We start from the raw sequence: 20,666 nt of genomic DNA on the forward strand, positions 1-20,666 counted from the left end.
AGCCAAAAACTCCTCCTTGGTAATACAGCACAGACTCCTGTGGATCATCTGTTTAAGTGTGACCTTGCTTCAACTCTGCCTTTGCAAAATAAATCTTAATAAAGACTAAATTCTGAAGTTACAACCTCCTTGGATATTCTGTACTACTTCACACTTGCATGAAGTTTTGCATCTTCAGAACGGTGCAGCAACTCTTACAAACTCGCACAGTGTTATGTGAGCTAGGGGAGGTCTGTGGCCATTTCATTCTCTGTTTTCTTCCCTTATTTTAAATTATACAGATCTTGGATTTAAAAAAAGCTCCCTTCAGGATTTATAACCTTACCCAATGTCCTCTTGTTTGCAACAAAGGGCTAATCAGAGAAGGAGAACACACTTCCCCAGCCCCCCCAGAAATGCACTGATTGCTGCACTGTCAGCTGGCTCTAGTGGACAGCTGGAAAGCCAAAGGACTCCTCACACAAATCTACCTTTAGGGTGCCTAAATTAGAAATCAGATTGTTCATGACTCCCTTTGTATAAAGAGCTTATACAAAACACATCCTGGAAACCCCAAGTCACCCTCCAGAGATGAACTCTCCAGTGACTGTAAGGGAGGCTGAAGGAAAACCACTTCTTTATATCACCACCTGATTTCTATAACTGACATCAGCTGGTGTGAATGTTCAGAGCTCTCTTTTTCCTCTTCCCCCTGCACCCTCACTATGAGTTTTTTATTTCTTTGGATGTGCTCTTCATTGTCTTTGGGAAGCTGAAAAGAGTTTGTTATTTCATCTATATTAAGTTTGATTAGAATTGGGTTCACTGTTTTCCACTAAAGATCTGGTTTTTGCCTTTTGAACCCTTATGCTTCCCTTGGGCTTATATCTTAATATTCAGATGCTGTGAACCTCCTAATGCTGGTACAACACAGAATACCTCAAGTGAGGCAGCTTCACCTTCAGAAGCAACTTTATTTTCTGAGCTTCAGATTATTCTTCTAAAACTGGACAGTAAGTCTTGCTTATCCTCACAGAACACAGTAAAGAGATGATAAACAAAAAAAATAAGTCAGTTAATCATGATTTAGAGCACCAAGATTTAATTTCTAGGTGCTGCTGGCCCTCCCTACAGCATTTGCAAGTCATCTGGTCTGGCTGTGAGACAGCAGCTTTGCTGCAATAACAAGATGATAAGATTTCCTCTTTTGGAGGAAGTCTTCCTCAAACCACTTACATTCTGTGAAGAGAGAGATTTAAGTCCACAAACTGAAAACTTATATAAGTGTCTATCCATGATATAATTGACATTGTATGAGTTAGCTGAGATAAAGTCTGTTCCAACAGAACACATTCTTTCAGTTTTAAGTGTCCTGCCAGTCTAATTCCATGAGTTAATATTCATGCTTTTTATTCTGAGAATCCTTCTAGAATCTACACCAATTTTTGGCAGGCTTCAAAGTACTAAACTTTTTTATTTATCCTAAATAGCATTCATAAACAGCAATACAACTTAATCTACGTGGAAGTGAGTAACAGAAAGAGTAAACTGAGACACTGCTGCTCAAGGAACAGAGAGAGATGATAAATAAGCCTAAGAACATGCTGAAGCCTGAGATCTAGTTCAAACTGGTGTAACCCATATTAAACAAAGGACAGCAAATTGCAAGTCCTTCCAGAGACCTATGAAGTTGATAAAAACTGAGTATGATCAAGACGTTGTCCCCAAGCTCTTTTTTTTTTACCCAATCTGCACAAATAAATTACAGGAGGTATTTGTCTCATCAAACTTTAGGCTTTTGCAAGCTTGACTTGCAGCCTAATGCAGCTACTGAAACAGTGCTGTCAAGGATTTAATGATCATTTTGAGTGACTTCAAACTCAGGATATTCTGTGGCTAAAATATAATATAATAATTGTAGATTGAAGGGAGGGATGTTAGAGAATATGGCTGATAACAGGCTGATGAAAATCATGCCCAGAGTCCACCAAGTGTCTTACAAAGGAATTTGCAAGAGCCCATCTTAGCACAGGGGAATGCAAATGACTGATCAAATATAGATAAGGGTCATGTGAAAGGATGTACTTACTGCATTATACATAAAGAACTGGCTGGAGGTATAAAAAGGGCAAATATGACCTGGATTTTTTTTTTTTTTTTAAATTTTGGCTTTTGCAGAGTGTGTGCCTGGTAGAAAGACACCACAGCATGCTCACTGTTAATATTAGTTCATACCTAAACCTGCTCCTGAGTACCCCAAAGTGTGTCCCCATTCCTAGGACACTGATGGTGGCTATTAGAAAAAGCAGACACTGAAAAGAAGCAATCAAAATCCTAACCCATCAGAAAGAGGGAAAACTCATCTAAACAATGCAGAAATCTTGGAGAAACCTATCTTACAGCTTTCAGCCTACCAAGGAGCTCTCATTAAATCACCAGTAACAAGGACAAACCCCAGATAAACCTGAAAGGCATTTTTTGGGAAATCATACAGGAAAACAAGCTCTGTGGCACTGTGGAAATCACATAAAGGGTTTATTTAAGAATAGTAACCTGCTATGGTTATACAATATCAATGTTACTGCAGTTGCAGATTGCAGAGGAGAACAGAACCATACTCTGGACTGGTGTTCTGAGGGAATGATGCTCATAACAGTAAATATGCCCTTTTTGTAAAATTTTTTTTCAAACACATATTAATCAGTTGGCCAATTTTAAAACCATCTGACAGAGAGAAAATGTCTTAAAGATGGTGAATAGCTGGAGTTGGAAGGAAAACTGTCTGTGTAGGAGAAGAGAGACCCAAATCAGTGTCCTGTGGAGGGAACTTTGTTATGTGAAGTCAGAAGCTGGCTGGCCAGAGTACCCACACAGGTACCAGCTGAGCAGGAGCCAAAAGCAGCCCATCACTCTCTGCATTTCACCTGGAGTAACAAGTCAGCCTCAGGGAATGAGGAATGAGCAGAGAGAATGGCAGGGGTGAGAAAATGAGAGGAAACATGAGAATCAAGGACCTGAGATTATTGCTGTAGAAAGCCCTAAACAGACAGTACAACGCCAGAGAAAGCAGAATTTTATTAATTCAGGTGTTCACAATTTTGGTTTTCAGTCCTGTGTCTACAAAATATGGATTCCTCAGAGGTTTGTAGGATGCTATCTGGAAATGACAACCTGAGAAGAGGACATTTTTGATAAAAAAAAAAGTGCTGAAGTGAAATGTTTGGCCTCACAGTGCTGTGAAGAATTCTTTTTTCCACATTCAAAATCACCACCTTAGCTATTATTTGTATACAGCTACTAAGAGAATGCTGATATTTTTCTGCTTTTTGTGTACCCATCCAAAAGGTTGAGCTGGATTGTACCCAACAACACATAAAGGCCACAAAAATATAATCAGACGACAAAAACTGCATTTTGATACACCCAAATATGTTTGCTTTTTGCACACCCAAACTTAGATTTCTAACAGTAAAATAATGTCTATTAGGCATCCATTCCATTAAAGTGAAAACCCAAGATGTCAGAACTAAATGTTCAATAGTATTTAGCAAAATGCAATTGATAATGCAGATATTTCAGGTCTTTCTACTCCACAGTTTCTAGGAATATATATTTTGATGAAGTTTTGTTGCCTAAAACTGCAAGGAGAAGCAGAAATCCCACATTAAGAAAAAATACAGTATTTTTAAATTTTTTTACTCTTTCTACTTTCAGATGAAATATGAAAATTTAAAACCTAGCAAAATTCTTTGAAACAAAGAAAAATCTCCTTGGCCATTGTAAAAATGAGGGTTTCATTTTTAACAATTATTCATGTGAAAATATTTGTATTTGCAATGCTAAGCTAAAAATAAATTAATAACTTTCAAAGTGAAAACTGGAAACTACTGGAAAAAATCCACACTAGACTTTTCAACAATCTCAGGCTTCTTTTTTTTTTTTATATATATATATTTTTTTTTAATTTTAAAAATTAAATTTCTGGATCATTTTGGAAGTTTTCCAGTTTTTTAAGAAAATGATCATTTTCTGTGGAGAATTTATTTCATGCAGTATTTCTAAACAGCTTTATTAATAACATAAACCTCAGTCTGTAGGAGTTGGATGAATACACCTTAACAGCTGTATGAAAGCATAATTTCCAGTATAAACTGAGAACTGGTGGTGAAAAAGGAATCTTATTTCTGTCCAATTCCTTCCACTTGGAGGCACAGGAGCCTTGAATGGGCAAAAATGAAATAATCCAGGCAGGCTGCTGTAATGGCAGCACAGATGGGTGGTATTTAAGGCAAAACAAATGGTTTTGGTGATTCCACCTCGAGTGGCTCGTGCAGAACGAAGCAGCTCAGCTGTCAGCTGGAAGAGGACACGGGGGTGGCAGCAGGGCCAGCAGGTGGGACAGCAGTGCTGGTGACAGTGACACCCCAGCAGTGCTGGTGACAGCCCAGCAGTGGTGGTGACAGTGCCACCCCAGCAGTGCTGGTGATAGCCCAGCAGTGGTGGTGATAGCCCAGCAGTGGTGGTGACAGTGCCACCCCAGCAGTGCTGGTGACACCCCAGCAGTGCTGGTGACAGTGACACCCCAGCAGTGGTGGTGACAGCTCAGCAGTGCTGGTGACAGTGACACCCCAGCAGTGCTGGTGACAGTGACACCCCAGCAGTGCTGGTGACAGCCCAGCAGCTGCTGCTCTGCTCACGCAGCTCCAGGCTGAGCTGCACCTCCAGGTGCTGTGACCAAACCCTCTGGTGTGTCCTGCCTGCCACTTTCTCTCTCTCAGTGTCACCCCAGAGCTGCGAGGCTCGAAATGTCAGCTGTGTCCGCTGCTTTGGGGTTGCCTGTAGCATTTGAACTCTTGGGTTGGTGTTTCTCTTTCCTCCTATGGAGGAAAAACTAACAAAATAATTGGAATCAACCAGCACTCACTGCTGGCCTGGCTTGCTGTACCACACAGGGAAAGATGCCTTTGTTACCTTTTGGGTTTTGTCCTTTTTTTTTTTTTTTTTTTAAACTACAGGCTTGCATACTAGTAGGAAAAAGAAATCCTCAATCTTGCCAATTGGCACAACTTCTTATCAGATCCAGTTCTTTCTCCAGCTTGTTCAAAATGAAAGGCTGATTCAGCCTGGAGAAGAGAAGGTTTCCAGATCTTCTAGCACCTTCCAGTGCCAAAAGGCGCTACAAGAGAGCTGGACAGGGACTTTTGGAAAGGGCATGGAGTGACAGGACAGCAGGAATGGCTTTAAACTGACAGTGGGCAGGGTTACAGAATCACAGAAATTTTAGGGTTGGAAGGGACGTCTGGAGATCATCCAGTCCAACCCCCTGTCAAGGCAGTGTCACCTGGAGCAGGCGACACAGGAACGTGTCCAGGTGGGTTTGGAATGTCTCCAGAGAGGGAGACCCTACGGCCCCCTGGGCAGCTGTTCCAGTGCTCTGCCACCCTCAACATAAAGTTCTTTGTCACATTGGGGTGAAGGTTCTTGTGTTTTGGTTTATGGCCATTAGTCCTTGTCCTGTCACTGGGCATCACTGGGCATCACTGGACACAGTCTGGCACCATCCTGTGATCCCTGCCTTGGAAATATTTGTAGGGATTGATCTTCTCTTTTCCAGACTAAACAAGCCCAATTTCTACACCATCTCCTCATGAGAGGGGTGCTCCAGACCCTTCATCATCCTTGTGGCCTCTGCTGGACCTTCTCCAGTGGCTCCTTGTTTAAATTGTACCAAGGAGCCTGGGTTAGATTTTAGGAAGGAATTGTTCCCTGGGTGGGGAGGCCCTGGCACAGGGTGCCCAGAGAAGCTGTGGCTGCCCCTGGATCTCTGGAACTGTCCAAGGCCAGGCTGGACAGAGCTTGGAGCAACCTGGGACAGTGGAAGGTGTCCCTGTCCATGGCAGGGTGTTGGAATCACCCTGTGATTCCATGAAAATCCAGAGAGGAATGGCAGCAGGAAGCCATGAGCTGGTGAGGTGTGTCTGCTTCCAAGAACTTGCTCAGTCTGACTTAGCTTGATGTTCTTGCTGGCAATTTTTAATAAGGCATATAATTAGATCTCCAAAATAGTTACCCAATTCCCAGGAGAGTTGAAATGATAAGTTTAAAAGAGGTAATTCCATCAGAATAAGAAATATTGAAGTGACTGTGAATTGTGAGGTGGAATTTTAGCACCGTGTGTTCCATCCACAATCACGTCCCATGTCTGCATGTTATGCAGATAATGAAATCAAATCTCAGAAATAAAGAGCTAAGTGACCTGGGGAGAAAATGAAATATCAGTCTTAGATGAGTGAATACTGAAGACTTGCAAGGGAGCCTGACTACCAATTGGAAAAGAAAAAAAAATTCTATCTATTTATCTATATTTGTATTTTTCATCACCAAAACGCCTCTGTAGGTTATTTTATGGTGTTCACATTAAACCTCCAAAGTCTGAAAAGCAAGCTTAGAAAGGGATTCATTAAGACAAAAGGCATGATGATATTCAAAGTTGGTTGTCTCTCCAATGATTTTTCCCAGAATAGAAAGACTGGAACAGCGGGACTCTGTAACCTCCACTGCAGCTCATTTCCTCTGAATCTTCAGGCTTCTCTCCCCAGCCATCAAAGCAAGCCCTCAGTGACACCCTCACATTCTGGAATTTAGCAGGCAGGTCTGGGCAGCCACACACAGGTACTCTGCTGATTATATTAATGTGATGAAGCAGAACACTGATCATGATTCTGAAGGATTATGATTTACAGTCAGAATGCACATTGTTGAAAGCAGACTACATCTTCCTCTATGTTTGTGCAAAACCCAGCACAATTATGATTTAATCTTGATTAGTTTACTAGCAACTGCCACAATTTAATAAACATTATACCTACGTGATTAACTTCCATAAATATCAGAAACTGTACTAAAAGCTTCATATCCAAGCAGGAAAATACAATATCTGTGCTTCACTTTTCCCACATCCAGAGTTCCAACCTCTCTGAGGCTGAACATTGCAGAAGGGTGAATACACATGAGAAGCACACAGCTTATTAAAGACAGGTGCCATTTTTATATCACGTTTCAGAGTAAATTTGGCTTTAGGGATGAGTAATTCAGGCAACTGCTGAGAGCCTCACACAGAACTCACTCATGTGTTAGTCTGCTACTTCGTTGAAGCAGTGAGAACAGAGGTGGGAGGCAACACATGGTCCCAGCTCCACTGCAGAGCCGAGGATCCCACAAATTTGGAGGTCAGAACAGCAGAGATCTCTCTTCTGTCATTAGCTGAGCAGCAGATGTGATGCCAGGCTTTATATAGGAGACTCAGTGATTCATATTGTCTGTAGGTCCACTGCAATGGGTTTGTTATTTGGCAAAATAAGCTCTGAGAAGATCTTCAAACACGTCTGCTAAAGGTTAAGAAGGAAGAGCTGAAATGAGCTGAGTTTTAGCAGTGCAGAGCACGAATTTCAAAATGCCTACAGGGGCCACTCTTTCCAAAACAATCGTGCTGCAAATAGGGGCTTGAAGATACATTTAAATCTTTACTTGGTTTGGCAGGTTTTCTGGATTTGGGATCATTTTCACAGAGGCCAGGTAGAATTTATTATTATTATTATTATTATTATTATTATTATTATTATTATTATTATTATTAAATTTGTATAAAAATGCAGATTTGGGATCATCTCAAAGGGAGAAAAAAGAGCTAAAAAGAGGCAATCTGTCCTGCCTTAACTTGAAGTTGTAAACAGAAACCTCTCCCTTTTGGTTGCCAATTCCTTTCACTTCTTTTCCATCTCAAGCTTTTTGAATTAATCTTTCTTTCTTATCACAAAACACAATGATAAATGTAACAGAAGAAAGCCAAAATTTATGGTTTAAACTAGGTTTTGCAGTTATTTATATAATCATAGGATAGCTTGGGTTAGAAGGGGCATTTAAAGGTCATCTGGTTCACTTCCCTGTGCCTCGGGCAGGGCCATCCTCAACAAGATCACGTTGCTCAGACCCATCCAACCTGGCCTTGAGTGCTTGAAGGGATGGGACATCCACCTCTCTGGCCAAATTGTTATTTATTATGACTTTCTGCATCTTCACAGGATCCTTATTTAATACAGCACCTTGTAAGTTCTTGATAATATTTTACTCTTACTATTTTGCCTTTTCATATTCTGCTCATCTTTCCTGTTACTCCAGCGAGAGTATTCAAATAAAACACAAATAAGCACATATGCCAGTGTTTTTATGACTGGGGTTTTTGAGCTGCCAAGGCAGGGAAGGTCTGGACAATCTGCCTCCCCTCCCACATGGAAAGACCATTGGGGGTTGCATTTGGAATGCATTTCCTTCTCCCTTTTTTTTTTTTTTTTGTCACAGGAAATGCTGCTACTTTGCTTAATGTCATGTGCAATGTAGGGCCATATCTAAATGAGGACACCAATTTTTTACACCTCCTCATGTGGCAAAACCAGCCTCAAGTTGGAAAGCAATGATTTCCTTGGAAAATCAGGAAACATTATCAAAGGCAGGGCTTACCTGTCTCCGAAGGTCTCGTGTCTTCTTGGTCATCTTGTCAATGGCAATGTTGAGTGGGTCTCCCTTCTCCTTCCTTCCAGTCTGTTAAAAACCCAAAATTTTAGAGTTAGAGAAAAATCCTCTAGGCAACATAAACTTTAAAAAAAAATAGTAAGGATTCATCAAAGGAAATTATTGCAGCTTTTTTGTTTGCTACCATCAAGTTGTTATTTCCAAAGTAATGTTTTCAACGTGTTTATGTGCAGGAGGCACAGAAGATTATTTTAGAACAATCCAAAAGTGATAAGAACAAAGATTAAGGTGACTCACCGGAGAGTTCAGAACTTTTCCACCAATAAATTATGTGCATATATTATAGCTAATACTCCAAAAAATCTGGCAAGACCTTTCACTATAAAATGAATATTAAGAGTTTCTAATCTCCATCCTGCCAAGCACTGGGAATGTTAAACATGATAATAAGCAGCAACACAGCTTGAGGACAGAAGGAAAATGGTCCCTATGCCTGTAACAGGAATCATATTGGCAGACATTAGGTTCAGTATAAAGAAGAATTCCACTTAAAACACTTTCCTGCAGGAAGTCTCAAAGCAAAACTCCTCACGAAGATTAAAAAGGGGGAAAAAAGCCTTTTGTGTCTCATAACCAATGGGGGGAAAATATGGTTTTCAGGTTCAATGGCACAAAAAGCATTAAGTGACTTCGTTAGCTGTATTACCTTTCTCTTAAGAGAAAACTACTTCTCTAAAGATTTGTCACATCTTTTGCACATTGAACACTGTTTGAAAGCTTTTCATCAAGAATCAAAATGATCTTCCATTCTTTCTGGCAGTACTCTTTCCTTCCCAAGGCTGTTTTCAAATGCTTCTATTTAGAATTGTTCCTTGCATATGATTAAGAGCGATTTTCTCTCTCCAGCTGAGCATAATAGCACACGTTTCTGGGAGCTATTGAGAAGTCACTTTTGGGGTGGGATGGGGATTAAAAACCCTTTCAATGATACCCTCTCACATGTACAGCACTGTTATCAGCCCTACATTGGCAAGAGGCCTCTGTTCCAGTCTTTGCTTTAGGCATTCATTCCAGAGAACGCCTGCTTTCTGTTATTGCCTGTAATTCTAATTATGACACGAGGCCAAAGCTTTTATGATCATTTAAAAATCTGTAAAACCCATCTCCTTTTTTTATTTAGAAATTCAAACATAACAATATCAAGTGCCACCAGAATTTAATACAAAACATAAATTTACCTCTTAAGTTTTCTAAAAAGGATCCATTACAAATTCTGGAATTAATCACACAAATTGACACCAGAAAACAGAGAGAGAAAGCATTTGCTATCACACAAGAGGAGGCATCTGTGTCACCCGCTGATATTTTTATCTCACTTTTCTTGTGTTCATCCTTTTGACTGAGTTCTTCTGGTCCCCAGCTGAAGAACCACATATCTTTAGCCTGAGCAATGTCAGCACAGGCTTTTGGGTTTAGATGTCCCAAATTCAGTCCCTGGTATTTTGTTCAAGACAGCAGGTGTCATATGTGCACACAATCAAGGCTGGTTTTCAAGCTGAAATTTCACAATAAAGCTGAGGCAGGAAAGTTTGGTTCAGGAAGCCTCTCCTGACTGTTGGAATGGTACAGCAGGGACTGCCAGATGAGCCAGTCTCAGCCAGGTTCTAGTTTGTTAAACTACAGAGTTATAGTCTAAGAAAACTTAGAAAAAAAGAAAATTATTCCAGCTGTGTGCTGTGCAGTTGCTGAACCAGGTTTCCTTGGTGACATTCATGTTCTGGATGCTTTATTTTCCCTGTCAAATAATTCAATTTATCTAATATTCTTCAAATTCTTCTCTTTCTTATCATTATTAAGCTTTAATGGACCAGCTTAGAAAGATCCATAACCACAGAAGATATGCTAAGACTTTTTTTTTTTTTTTTTTTTTTTTTTTTTTTTTTTTTAGGGCAAAGATAACCTTTGTTTGGCACTTTTTCTTTCCTCATTTTAATAAAATCAGGGAATAATTTGCAAAACAGGCTAAAATTCCTGTGAGTATTAACGCAATGTGAATAATCCAAGAGCAAACACCAAGACACTTAAGACTACACAGGGACGGTATTTTGCAGGTCTCAAATAAAACAAGTGGTTCACAATTCCTCTTCACTTCTCTCATGCAGGGCAGATGTATTTTGTATTCACCACCAACATGGTGAGGTCAAGCAATTAATGCTTGGCACCCATTTAGGGGTCAGAAAGTTGTCCTTGAGCAGGAACTTGGGAATCCTTCCAGGGCAGTCAGCTACGGGATACAGTGACACTAAATAAATTAAGCATTTGATGAACTGCACCATTTAGAGGAAACGGCTCCTGGGCATTGGAAAAAAAAGTAGAAATTTTGAGAGTGACATCAAAGTTTGTAATTTAGGTTCCTAATCTGGGTGTGTCTCATAGGTGGAAACTCTCACTGAGAGCAGGCCCATGGCAGCCTAAATCCAGCACCCCGCCTAAGCTTCCCTTCAAATCCATCCAGTAACTTTTTGACTTCAGTTTTAAATAAACAGTGCTTATATAAACAGTGGCCCTTAAGGTACATCCCATTGTGAAACACAAAACAACTGGAAACCCTTCTGTGACCCTTAGGCCACACAACACAAACTGTCCATATCCATCTGGCCGGTCCCTTGTCCCTCCAAAGCAGAGCAAAGCCTGTTCCACATTGCTGCGTGCAATTGCCCAAATTGTGCCTCAGTGCTGCCTGAGATGCTAAATGGCATGTGCTGGAAAACTAAACCAAAACAAGAGATCCAGTTGAGCTCTCTCAATGGCAGTATTTTATTAACTCACACAAATACCCCTGAAGTCTCCCATTCTGCACCATTTTTACTTATCCAGGAATTTTAACTGACCTTCACCTGTTACTTATATAAAATGGCCTGTATACAAACCCCCATTTATTCTGTATACAAACCCCCTTCTTTACCATATGATTTCAAAGAAATTTGTTTAGTAAATCACGTTATTGAAAAATAACTAGCATGGCATGTGATGTTACATAGCTTCAGGCAGGTCTGTCAAACACCATCTGCTCTGTGCTGAAAATATAAGTTTATTAAAGTTTATTTATTTAAGTCCTTAAATACTCTTATTTTATTGTTGCTCTGTGATAAATTTTTGGCCTTCATTCCTAGAAGGGATAGAAAGGAATTTATTGGTTTCTTTCCTGAAAAAATGAAAAAGCTTGGTATTGAGCCATTTGCCATTTCTCTGTTAATCTTTTTCTGCAAAGGGAAGAAAGATACTTTGGGATGAAAAGGAAGTAAAAATTGCTGCTGGCATTGGGTTAAAAGGAGGAGGAGAAATGCACAGAATTCCTTGAATGCCAAAATATCTGTATTCAAGTTCCTATGGACAGAATTATATCTATTCATAGTGTAATGAGGAGAACTTTGCAACAGGAGAATATATTAATCAAGTCCCTGATTTCTTGTGACCATTACCAGCAGTTGCATACTGCTTGTACTCGAGATATTTTCAAACAATTTTCTCAGTCTGAGTTGCTTCCATTCTAATTTCCTTAGAGCTTTTCCCTGCCCATCTGATTTATTCTCAGTTCAGGATGAGCTAATTCCCACAGGCTCTGACCAGGGGCTGTGCTGGCTGCAGACTCCCCCAGGTCAGCAGAGGATCTTTCACTGCATTTCTACCCCAAGGCTGCAGTTCCCCCCCCAGCTCACTCAATGTCAGATCCAGCTCCCTGAATATAATATTCAAGTGTTTTTAAGCCTGATTTGCCACCTGACATGAGAAGCTGTGTAGTTTCTCAACACATCCATGTCTGGTAAGTGGGAGAAATCAAGGTACTGACTGTTCTACTATTACTTCAGAAAATGCCTACAGTCTCAACCAGTGTCCACAGTGTTACCTGAACAGTAAAGACAGAACACAGGCATTTATATCAAACAAAGTCTGAAAAGTCTTACAAGTAAAACTGCATTTGTTTATATAGGGAATTTCACCTTCATTTGGTTAGGAAATTAAATCAAATAAGAACAAAATGCACTTAAGGATGGTGAGAAAGTTCAGCATCTGCTGAATGCTAGAAAGATCTCTGCTAAGATATAGCACTAGTTTTCCTTTTTACAAAGACCTTTTCCTCTCCTTCCATTTTTCCTTTTTACACTTTAAACTGTTAGAGTAAAATATTAAACTCCCAAAATATGTATCACAACTATTAAGGACATTTACATCCCACGATTTGCTCATTACAGAACTCTTTCGATCAGCATGAGGTACTTAACAGGACATTTTTCTAACCCTAGAGAATATCACAGAACCAAGACAAGGACAGTCAGGCCAATCAGCCCAGAGACTCAGTGCATTTTAGATGAGATATGTTCAACCTTGAAAGAAGATGCTTCAGAGTGGAACTGTGTTGTTGGTTTTTAATAATTCCAGATACCAATAATGAGGAAATTGCAGAGATCAAATTTCAGCACATGAAACAGATGAAATTACTACTAGCAAAATCATTATGATAAAGACAAATGTTATTGTAATGAGTATCTTTGCATGGAAAAGTTCGGATCACTTAGAGATGTTGGAGAAGCAAAGCCAATACTTTGAGCATTTATTATAAAAAAATGCCAAATGAACAAGGCTTGACAATGGTAACCAGTAAAAGAAGGGAATGGAGTGCCAAGAAATACACAAAAAGTGGGGCAGCTGCAGGCTACAAAATAATGTCACAGACAAAACCCCAATGTGTATCACAACTAAAGGAGTGATTGTTAGAGAACACTATTTTCCTTTAAAGTTCATAATTTAGATGCTCAGGGTTTCAATTAAACAGTAACAATATTAATAACAATAATCTATGTAAGATGTTTTGGACCCACCATTTTCAGACATTCCTCTTTTTTCTCTGCTGCTCCAGATGTAAGCCAAAATATCTGGCAGAGCTCAATCTCCTCAAACATCAAGTGTTGCATGTCCAAGACACCCTCACTACTGTTTCAAGTAATTTAGCCTCCAGGAGACAGCTGGAAAGATTATCTATTGATCCAAAAGCTACCAAACACTGATCTATTTTTATATTTTCATCATCCCCTAGGTAGAGGGCTCCATTATTTACAGGTTATTCAGAACTTCAACATCACAATGTTTTATTAAGGCGTAAATTGCTGCCCAAAAATGTATCTGTCCTAATATTTTATTTTAAATGTTGAACATCACTCCTTTAAAACTATGCCAATGTTCAATAGCCCTTTTAAAAGTGATGAAGAGAAGCTTAGTACTAAAAGAAAAAACATTTTGAACAACAGTCATTGGCTGCATCAGTGCTTTTAAGCAGAAATCCAGGTTTAAACATACCAATACGTAGTCCCCTTCTGATAGAAGACAATTTATTTTGGGTCAGGAAAAGGTTAAACAATATATTTCAGGAGAAGTAGAGACTAAATTTCACTGGAAGTTGAAAATTCCAGCAATTTTCTATGGAGATGGGTCAGGAAAATAAGTTTAACAAAATCTGTGTGGTTCATCTAGAGATGAGCTGAAGAAGACTTCTTAAAATAATAAGTTTAAGGAAAGATTGAGTGTTAAGAAGTCTCTTGGGAGTGTGGTATGAATATGAATTACTGTTGTACTCAGATCAGTGATTTTATTGTATTTTTATCCATATAAATTATTTTGGTTTTAGAATTTATTCTAAGGAACTGCATTGGGGGTTCTGCAGTCACTCAATCTCCAGCTTCAATTTTGCTATAGAAACCCCTCCGGGGGAACTAAATTTTGTACATTCCCATGTCCTCTTAATAATTCATTTATTTCGTCAGGAGAAAGAAAAAAAAATATAATTTTGTACAAAAAAGGTTGTGTAGTAAGGTCTTTAGAGCTTTGTTTATGTGGTTGCAAAGGAGAAAGGCTGAGTCACCACAGAGAAAGGAAAAGACAGAAATAATGGAATCACAGAATGGTTTGGGTGGGGACATTAAAATCCATCTCATCCCACTCCCCCTGCCATGGGCAGGGACACCTTCCACCAGCCCAGGCTGCTCCAAGCCCCATCTCAGCCTGGCCTTGGACACTTCCAGAGATCCAGGGGCAGCCACAGCTTCTCTGGGCACCCTGTGCCAGGGCCTCCCCACCCTCACAGGGAACAATTTCATCCTAATATCTGGTTAAACCTGCTCTCTGCCAGAGTGAGGCCATTCCTCAATGTCCTGTCACTCCATCACTTGGAAATATTCTCTCTCCTTTTTCCCTGCAGGTTCCCTTCAGGCACTGGAAGGCCACAATGAGGTCACCCCAAAACTTTGTCTTCTCCAGGGTGAACAATCCCAAATCTCTCGGCCTTTTCCCCCAGCAGAGCTGCTCCATCCCTCTGATCATCCTGGTGCCTCCTCTGGACTTGCCCCAGCATCTCCCTCCTGTACTGGGTCAGCTCTGCAGGTGGGGTCTCACCTGAGGGGGCAGAGGGGCAGAATCCCCCCTTTCCTGCTGCCCACCCCGCTGTGGATGCAGAGAAATCCCATCTAGGTCAGGACGTGGCTGCTTTGCAACAGAACACTGAATTACAGCCCCTTCCTTCCACAGAAATGCTCGGTTCTAGAATGCCACTCACTAAATAATCTGCTCATAAATGTATGATACAGGCTATAAGTTCTCCTTAAATAAAACAATTGCTCTCAGCAGTGTTTAATTACCTTCTGACCAGTGAGTCTATCTGGTTCCAGGGTAGCATGAATAATTACAACTATGAAGAAACCCGGGGAAGCCACCTCCTTGCAATCTCAGATAGTAAATAAAGTCAATAAAATTAAAATGAACCATGAGCTGGACACAGTATCAGTACCTGGGGTGTGCAAATCTTATCCTTGGCCTGCATCCAAGCAAGTTTTATCTAGGTCTGTACATAATTAAAACTAAGTATGTAATAAAGAAATAATAAAAATTGTACCCATTAATGGTTGAAGAACATTCTCTTGTTATATTTTATGTATGTTTTTTTATGCAGGCCACATCACCACAATATCTGAATGCCTTCAGGTGGTGAATTGATGAATTAAATGGTTTGTTTAATATCAGCCATGTGCAGTTTCTTCTTTTAACCTCTCCAAAGTGGGAAAACTTATGTGTAGGGGAGTATTTTATTTTGGTTTGTCTCATTATTTTTCTTGTTTTGCATAATTCACTTTTGTAGCTACTTCTTGTCTTTTGGCAATAACCAAAGATTTCCAGAAACATCATCAGTGGCAGCAGTTGGATTTGAAACACCAGTTAGGATTAGGGCTTGATCATACTGGTTCCCAGGTGGCAGCTGCTATTATTGACTGATATTTACCCATAATCATGTACTGGCATCTAAGCTTCCAAAAAAAAAAAAAAAAAAAAAAAAAAGAACTGGCTGAAGAATTTACATTTAAAATTATTAGAGGCTGCATGAAATGGAGAACTTTTTCACTTTTGAGAATGAAGGCAGCAATGTTTTGGGTTTGGTGATTTTTTTTTTTTTTTTCATTTGTAGAGGATACACTGAATAGTTCTGTAATTCTGTGTATTTTTGAACAAGGGTTTCCAACATCACTGTGGTGAGGACATGTTCCTGCTTTTCTACATACTAGCCAAGACTGGATTTTACAGCATTCTGAGGCATTGGAAATTCAGAAAAGGCATCCGGTGGGGCCTTCCTAAGTGACAAAGCTTGTGTAACTTCCAAATCTCATTGACTTTTCATCTCATAAAATACATGCATTGTTTGGAGGGTTTTTTTTGACAAGGGGTGAAAGCCATGCAGCAATATTAAATTCTTCCCCCTGGCAAGAATATCCTGCCATCATTAAAGAGGTGTGTCATTTAATCAAATTCAGATTACAATGTTGCACACTCTATCATTTCAGGAAGCAGTGATAGTGCTCAGGGTAGGTCCACCCCATTTAATTTTACCATTCTGAAATACTGAATCAAATCTAGTTATTTTAGCTCCTTCTATATTCAAGATATAGTGACAGGCATTTTTAGAGCACCCATCTGTCTTGCATATTTATTTTAATACAGAGTACTTATCATCACAGGGGATTGCTTCTCTTCATTGACAGTGGAGGGGAGCTTGAAGTACTTGATGATTAATTCTTAAAAGAATACTGATTTACATGAGATTTACATGCCTATTTAATAGCTGCAATGAGTGTCCAGCCCTCCTAAGGATCAGGCTGGAGATTGTATTTTGGACAAATGTGTGATTTGCATTATTTTCTTCCAGAGAATTAAAAAAAATACAGCATTACAAGCTTCTGCACAAGACATTCTTGTCCTCCTAGGATGGGATATTTTGAGGTCCTAAAAAAATCCACCTTCTTCCCACTGTCTGAAAGAAACACAATTCATAATTTAGATTCAACATTGAATCTTAACACTTTCAGGTCCTTTCCAAGCTGGCAGCCTGTCACAAGTGGGACAATATTGATCCTCAGGGGTCAATATTGGACTCAACATTGTTTAATATTTTCAAATAGGCAAAAGAGAAGTGGGTAGGCTGAAAAAGTCCAAAAAGGGGCCAGGAGGATGGTCCAAGCACTGGGAATGCCATGTGAGGAAAGGCTGAGGGAACTGGGTCACAGAAACACCACAACTTAATGAAGACAACCAAAAAGCCCCTCCAGTTATATCTGTATTTCTCTAATCAGCTAACAGACATATGACAACATCACCCTAATTTGGAACTGAATTTTGCTGATAAAGGGGGGGAAACAAGGGAATGCAGCTGGAGGAGCCAAGACTGATACCCCGAGAGAGGATTTCTGATACAACCTGGAGAAATCTGGCAGTGTGTGTGTAATGTGATTTCCATCTCTGGGAATGCAGGGGATAGGAGTGTTAGCATGCAAGTCTACTTCTCATCCTCCTTTCTGTCCCCCTGTCCTTGGGAGCTGATGTCTGTGAAGCTTCCCCTCACTCCTCCCTGTTTCAGGGGGGATTTTATAGCAATATGTGTTAGAATTTTAATCGGGTGGAGTATTTCTTGCAGTTAAAGAACATCTTTTCCTCTGCAATGCCCACTCAAAGAGGAAAGCATCAGGGTTTTCATAGAAGAAACTGCACATTTCTATTCAGAAGATGCTGGTACAGAAAATTGATGCTGTTACGCTTAAATGCTTACAAAAAAATAGAATTTTTGAGGAAAGAAATGTGAATGATGTAAACTGTTATAAAAACATCAGCCTCACTGAAGCCACACTAATTTACACCAGCTGAGAATCTCCCCACTCATCATTTAAGCAAAATCTTGCAGATGTTTCCATTTAGAAGGTCAGAAATGTTTACTCCAGAATTCAAAATTATTCTAATTTCTTCACAGACTTCTACTTGCAAAGGGTCCACTACAAACTCCTCATTTAACCACCAACTGCTTTGCAGCTGTAAATTGCAATCTGCTTTTAAATTGCTCCTGGATGCCTTCTTTTAATCTAAAATAATGAGAAAAAGGAGATAGTATACAATTTTTTCTTTCCATTCAGATATCAAAGCCCTTAGTGAAGGACTATGCAAATAAAAAAAATGACAAAATTTACCTACTGAAATACAAGCTTTTGAGAAAAGTCTATTCTATTATTTTAAGCATAATAATGTTCCTGAGTCATATATAGTTATTAACAAAACCTTGTGCCTTCTGTTAAAATTCTGTTGGTGAAAACGTTGATGCAATACAGGCAACTAAAAAAGAAGAAGGGTAGAGAAGTAGAGAACGTCTCACAACATGTGATGAACAATACTTCACACATCTAAACTCTGAAATATATTGACTGAATCTTTGTTATGTGCCTGTCACAGATTAGTGGAAATACTTGTCAGATCTCTTAGTGGAGGTGATATCCATGTCTGGTATTTCTGTCAGTTTTATGTTTTATTCACTTTTAAACAGCACCTGTAGCTTTTCTCTTCCTGGTTGATTTTAAACTAAAGAGTGCATTAGGAGCCACAGGAATTAAATGCAAGACTTCCTGAGACATCTCAGCATTCCTTGAAAACATCCTTTCAGTATTTTCCAGCTCTCTCTCTTGAAGGAATAGTAGAACCACATCACACTGCTTGATTACAAGCAAAGGCTTCTTTCTTTGTTTAGATATTTAAGATTTATTATCTCCATTTGCCAACAGCATTTGTCTGTAATGTTGGCTTCCACAGCATGGACTTTTAAGCATTTTTTTTTTTCAGCAAAGAAGCTTCTTAACCAAACAAGCACCTCTGCCAAATGAAGTGACCACTGGAGGTTCATCAAAGCATTCACATTTACAGGTATAAAATGAACATTTCTCATGAACATATTGAAGCTCCAGCTCTGCTTTTCTATTTAGGTGCAGAATTACTGTTCAGGGCACAATGATAAGTATTACACAGAAATCGACTCCCAAATGTCACCTGTCTGGGCCCTGGAAGCACAGAACTGTTTTGGCTGCACTTACAGTGCTTTGATTAACAAATATCACTGAAAAATAGGATTTCAACTGGTTGGCTGCATCTGTCACTATGCAATAGACCTCTGGATGAGATGTGTATTGACTATTACATCTGCATTTCTTTCTTTTTAATTGCACTGTGCTTATATTCCTTGGGTGATCCATGAGGAAACAAGTGTTGTTTATGTCCAATCAAAAATGTTATCATCAAGGCAGGCAGCTGAAAGTCAATGTCAACTCAATATTTCCACTTATAACAGAGTAGTAACTAAATGTATTATCCAATTAATTGTTAGCTTTTTTTCCCCTTATCTTGCCAGTTTCCTCCAGACCAACCAGAGAGGGGTTTTTCTCTGTTCATTCTCTTTAATAATCCAACTTCCTCTGAACACTTTATTACAGCACACAGTGAGACAATATTTGACACAATTTTGGGTGATGTTTCTTGCATCCAGTGAAAGCACTGCTGCTTTCCAGTGCTGGACCCCATTTGGCACCTGCTGTGCAGCCTCCACAATTACCTGGGGATGTGTCAGACCCTCTGAGGGCAGTGACATGTGCCTGGCAAGAAGGGTTTTCACTCTGGCACTCTCCTGTGAAAACCCCACCTTCAAGCAAACCATAAGTGTGAGCTTTAATTGCACATGCACCATAACTTCAGCTCCTGTTTGGAATGAATGGAGACAGAGCAAAAGAAAAGAACTCAATCCTCATTATGGTAATTAAGCTTTCACTTGGAGTACAGGCTTCTTTCCCCCTTTGTAGGACATCACAACAGTGAGGCAACAGGGATGAAATAAAAGAAAATAAAATTAAAAAGGAAAAAAAAAGGGAGTTTTTAAACTCCAACCCGACATCCAAAAGAGCTCAAGAGCAAAGGACCAGCTCTATTTTCACAGAGCAAAGCCATAGTCTATTCCTGCCACTGCCTCAGATCAATGTGTTAAGTGATACCCATTCAAATTACTTGTCAGTTTAATCAGAGGAAGTGAAACACAATTACAGGGCATTAGTGTAAAAGCCAGCACAAAATAACAGAATGTCCATGTGGGATATCTGCAGCAAAAGCCTGTTGAAAATAACTCTGTGACATTTTCATCAACAGTCTTTTTTACAGAAAAGAAACCTTTTGGAAATGCTATTACAAACTAATTAGGCATAAAATAATGCTTTACTTCTACAGACTGATTAGAGGCCTTATTTCCTCTTGTAGATATCAGAAATATTTTTGACTTTTGTTTTGTTAGTAGAATAAAATTAAATACATAGAGACCTTTATTGAAGTGATAACTGGTGCATTTACAAAGCCTCTCTGTGCTCCCTCTCAAGTCAGCAGGAATTTTGCTATTATTTCCACTGAATGATTGGAGCATTCATTTTTCATGGACACTCCAAATTTCCATTGAATAAAATATATATTTTTTTTGATTCCTCAAGTAGATGACTTGGATTAAGTGAGTGAAATGGGAGCAGGGAAGGGCAGGGATGACGCCTTCTCCTGCTGAAGGCAGGGCTGCAAATTTGGTAGATTCCAAAGGAAAAATGAATGCAAACCTGCCCTGAAATAAATCCCTGCCTGGAGTCCCCAGGTGGGATATGCTGGGGTGGCCACTGTGCCTGGAGTCCCTCTGACTCTTTCACCCCAATGTGCACCACAGCTCAGTTTCACTGGAACAGGTAAAAAAGTGCCCAGTTCAGAGGTGTTAAGAAAAAAAGGAT

The 20,666-nt window shown here is 39.6% G+C and overlaps 1 protein-coding gene across 17 annotated transcripts in view; it reads right to left on the reverse strand.

The window, feature by feature from the left end:
• The window catches only part of CTNNA2 (catenin alpha 2), a 468,972-nt gene that overhangs the window by 106,809 nt on the left and 341,497 nt on the right, over nt 1-20,666 (reverse strand). For all 17 annotated transcript variants that reach the window (XR_008436616.1, XR_008436617.1, XR_008436618.1 and 14 more), the window contains one exon: nt 8,497-8,577. Coding sequence is in view for 10 of the 17 variants with exons in the window: in XM_053974852.1 (XP_053830827.1) it covers nt 8,497-8,577 (81 nt within the window). In the remaining 7 variants the exon portion in view is untranslated. The remainder of the gene's footprint in view (nt 1-8,496; nt 8,578-20,666) is intronic.

Source organism: Vidua macroura, chromosome 4, assembly GCF_024509145.1.
Source record: "Vidua macroura isolate BioBank_ID:100142 chromosome 4, ASM2450914v1, whole genome shotgun sequence".
Taxonomy (NCBI): Eukaryota; Metazoa; Chordata; class Aves; order Passeriformes; family Viduidae; genus Vidua; species Vidua macroura.